This window comes from Corylus avellana, chromosome 1, assembly GCF_965113065.1.
Source record: "Corylus avellana chromosome 1, dhCorAvel1.hap1.2, whole genome shotgun sequence".
NCBI classification, from domain to species: domain Eukaryota; kingdom Viridiplantae; phylum Streptophyta; class Magnoliopsida; order Fagales; family Betulaceae; genus Corylus; species Corylus avellana.
This window is the reverse complement of record NC_142490.1, coordinates 38,774,392-38,779,132: the sequence shown is the minus strand read 5'-3', so window position 1 is coordinate 38,779,132 and position 4,741 is coordinate 38,774,392. Positions and strand designations below refer to the sequence as shown.

The following is a 4,741-nucleotide window of genomic DNA, read 5'->3' as shown; positions in this document are numbered from 1 at the left end:
GCCCTTGTGAAAACATTATTTTTCTACGATGCTCGCACGTGATTGATTATTGATAGATGTCCAATCTACAAAGAATTCCACACCATTTTGCGAGGAGAAAAATTTCATTAATATCAACACCCTAAATTTACAGTCAACGTACAATCAGAAACGTTTATGTAAAATCATGATGGTCTTGGCCCACATATATCAACACCATCGGATACCATACATTCATGCGATTGCACTGATCCATTCATGCCATCCACTTTGCCCGTATCAAGATGAATTAGCATCCATTGATCTCCCGTTCCCTCATCAAGTTGGATAAATTTGGATTATAGCCGTCGGATCGGATTGATTTTGGCCTATACATAAATGGCACGGAAAACGATGGTCAACCAGCCTATTAATATATTCGTTTCGATCTGAACAGCGATAAACGAATAATCATTGATCTTCATGCTGCTCTCCAATACAAAATACCATCCCTAATTAATATTATTTATCATTAATACATAATTTAATTAACTAAGTTAGCCTGTCTGTATATACAGTACCATTAGGCTATGTTCAAGAACTATATATATCATTTTTTTTTTTTTTTTGATCTTGTTGATATTACTGAAAAAAAAAAAAAAAAAAAAAAAAAAGCAAGATCAAGGGCATGCTTGACCACCTGAGCCACTCCTCTGCCGTTTCGCCGGAAAAACATGCCGGTAACCGCCCTGTGCGGCGGCCATGACATGCCACCCCTCGACGACTCCATCGAAGTCAAACTGTTGCAGCCCATCAGCAGATTCATACAAGCAACCCTCAGAGAACCCACCAAGCCCGCGAGGCGGCGGCTTGGTTTTCCGGCGGCCGGCACCGATCGGCACGTTCCTGAGAGCCCCACCGGCGGTCCAGTACCTCTGGCAGCCCTTACAGAAATGCCTCGGCTGGTTGACGTTGTAGTTATTGAAGTAACAAAACTTAGTCTCCATGCTCTTGCATCTCGGGCATGGTATGATCTTATCTGGCCTCTTCTCCACCGTTTGATCATCCCCCTTCTCTTCTTCCTCCTTCACCTGTGATCTACTCTGCAATGTTATCGTCGTCCCAAATAGCTTGATTCCATTTCCGGCCACATCTTGGCCGGCGCCTTGAACGTTAGCCATAAAAGAGAGAGAGAGAGATAGAGAGAGAGAAATGGGAAAGAATAATTTGACAAGAGAGAGAAGCTTCGTATGTTTAGCAAAGGAGTTTGTAGAGATGGTTAAATATATAGGTGAGGTCAAAACCGGAAAAGCATGGCATAAAAATGAGAAAATAAAAGTGACAGTCGCCAAAAAGGGTAGGTTGGTGGAGAAGAAAAGCTGAGGATGAGCTTTTTGTACACATCATTACTTCACGTCATCATCGGGCAGTGTTGAAAAGTCCAAATATTGGGTCCCAGTCCAGGCAGGTTGCGTACAACGTGTCAAAGGTCATCGCTAGATAGATAGAATAAAGAGATAAAGCCGCTTCTTCCTTCTAAAATCAACTTCTATTCTACTCTTAACCAAAAAAGTTAAAAAAGCAAATAAAGAGATAAAGCTAAGCTTTTGAGTCTTTTTTTTTTTTTTTTTTTTGGTTTGAAAATTCGCCATGCAATTTGTCAATTACTTTTAATGGATTACTACGCCACATCATAAGAAATTGCTAACTAGTTTCCTTCCCAACATTAAATATATCTATGAATATATTCCTAACGTTTTATAATATATAGACTAAAGGGTGTCTTTATCATTGCGATTTTAGAAATAAAAAGTGCGACTTTATAGGATTGTGATTACATCGTTATTAAAGTATTAATTCATGAGTTTGAACTTCTGCTATATCAATTCACTCAATTTAATTAAAATATGTCACGGCCTTACTTATTAAAAGAAATTTTGAGTTCACAGGTGAAGAGGAGTGTTAATGTTTTGATTAAATTATTAATTTTTTTTTTTTTTATATTAGTCTAATTAAGGTTTTGGGATAAGTGGTGATTTAACCGTTACAGATCGTTTGTTTTTTCTAAAAAAAAAAAAAAAATACAAATGAGATTTGAAAATGTAGAAAATTTGCGTTTTCAAATCGCAGATAAATAGTAATGCGTTTTTAAAAACACAATTTAAAATGCTAAATTGAACTTTTAAATGCCAAACTACAATTTTACTAAATGCTTAATTACATTTTTAAAATTCATATTTTTCAAATTTCATTTTTTAAAAAAAATTGAAAACCTAAACAAAAACCAAAAAATATCTTTTACCATCTTCCTCGAGGTTAAAGAGGGAGTGGATATGTATCACAGCACATCGGAATAACAATATAAATATATATATTTATATAATATTATATTATTATGGCCATGTGTATATATATATATATATATATACGTGATTACACTTTTAGTAACTTTACCATAGATATGTAAAAAAGAAAAAGAAAAAAGTGGGACACTAATGAGATTAATAATTAATAATGTTGGATTTTCCAGGCGTAGTGATCCATAAAGTTGGATGCTTTAATAGTATTGCAATTCCTTTAAGGCTTCAAAGCCATCTTTTCAGGCTTCAATGGATTTGATGATAAACTTTTGTTGCATGGACTGGACCCTTTTCATGGCTTAATGTTGCATAGAGAGAGAGAGAGAGAGAGAGAGAAAGAGCTATGGAGATGGAGATGGTGGTCCAGGGAGCTTTGAGTTTGCAAGTGTTATGGAAAGTAGGTTGAAATGGGGTTTCTTTAATGAAAGAATCTTTTATTTATTTATTTGTTTAATGCAAAAGTAGCTCTTTTCCAACACCTTTTTCTAATTTTATAATGCAGACGAAGAAGCATTTCGTTTCTTTTGCTCGGAAAGAGATGCATGCACTTTTTCTTTAGGATGCTTTCCAAGTCTACTTTCATTTTTAAATCAATAATAAAGAATACTTCATATGCATTATTATGGTATATGGTGACTTTTTTCTTTTTCTTTTTCTTTTGGGAGCAACATATAACCATCATATCAAAACAAAATAAAACATCAAAAAGAAGAGGGTGAGAAAATCCAACAAATTAATACCACAAAAATAGTTATTTTAGTGCATGAAATTAAAACTACAAGGAAAATAAATCTAAATAGAGTTGGTCCCATAATTCTTTAACTAGAAAGCAGAAAAGAGGATGGTATTGATTGTGGTATGTGATGCAGTTCGATAAATAAATCGCTCAAAAAAATGCATTGGGACTTAGGGTCGTAATTCGTGTTCGCATGTCGGAATCGAGTCATATCAAGGCATGTGTATAAGATTATATCGGTCTATCATAACCATACCCATCTAATTAAATTGGTCAAATCTCTAAATTCTAACCCTTTAATTTTGTATTAAGTTCGTGGGTTATGTCAAAAATTGACAGTCATAAGATGTCACATATCAGGTTCGGGTCGTATCGAGTCATGAGTATAAGATTATATATATAAATCAACCCTAACCCGACTCATTTAATTAAACATGTTATATTTTTCAACTCTAAACCCTTTAATTTTGTATTAAATGTATAGATTGTGTCAAAAATGATCGGTCCTAAATGAGACTCCACTTTAATATCCAGATCAACTAACCAAAAACTGTTGCTTGGTGCCCTATGTATCTAATTTAGAAGTTTCTTTTTTCTTTTCTTGGCTTGTGTAAGTTGGAAATCTTGCAATTTTCTTTCTTTCTTTTTTAAAGGAAAACGAGTGAATTTTAATTAGAAACTTGCAATTGTTTGCAAACAGAGACACGAATATATTCATGGGGGCATCTATTCCACATATAAGGGATCGAATTCCATCTTTAATTAATATTAAAAGATCGACATGGGTTATAGAAAAGTTGAGAAGGTTACCATATATTATATACACACTCCATCATTTTTTTTAAAAAAAATAATAAATAAATGTGTGACGAGGAGAGAAAAGAAATAAAAGTCTTGATGGTCCGCGTAGTTATCCAATCCTTTTCAAAAAGAGAAGTGCTCTTTATCACATTCTTCTATAAAATGCTTTTCAATGAATATAAAGAAAAATTTGGGTGGAGTTTGGACAGATTAAGAAACATGTTTTCATGCCCTTATCTGCGTCCCTTAATATTTGAATAGAGTTCAAAGATTTTGAGACAATCATGTTTCTATCTCTACTTTTTGTTTTAATGATTTTACCACTTTATGCGACTCCTATTGAGAGGAGCGGGTCATTTTTTGACGTACTTTTTACTGTTTGTATGCATTATTTGCACTATATATATATATATATATATATATATATATATATATATTATTTTGAGTCTTGTTGTTAGGGAGATCACCATTTTTTCATAGAAAAGAAAACCGAAAAAATAAAAAAAAAATCATGTTGCTTGCTGTATGGTTTTTCATGGGCAACTTGTTTTAATTAAATTAGGCACGAAAGTCTTGTTTGATTACTTTTCTCAAATCAACGTGTAAGGTGAAAGCTTTGGTGTATATATATATATATATATATATATATATAGCAGCCTAGAATCATATAAAAGTTGTGGTGATATTGTTGAAAAGGGTTGCCATGTTGTTGATGTATGCATTTTACCGGTCACCCATTTTCTACCAAGCCGTAGAAGACCAAAACTTCTCCCCTTCCCCCTCATCCTCCTTCTCCTCTCAGAAAAATATATATATATATATATATATATATATATATATATATATATATTAAATCAATGTCAATCACTTTTTAGGTTTTTAGTTT

General features: G+C 33.2%; 1 protein-coding gene across 1 annotated transcript; it reads right to left on the bottom strand.

Annotated features, from left to right (window-relative positions):
• Nucleotides 1-638: 638 nt before the first annotated feature.
• Nucleotides 639-1,196, bottom strand: LOC132172385 (Dof-type zinc finger DNA-binding family protein). Its single transcript, XM_059583875.2, has one exon. The coding sequence runs from the start codon at nucleotides 1,137-1,139 to the stop codon at nucleotides 639-641; it is 501 nt and encodes a 166-aa protein (XP_059439858.2). The 5' UTR covers nucleotides 1,140-1,196.
• Between the last annotated feature and the right edge of the window lie 3,545 nt (nucleotides 1,197-4,741).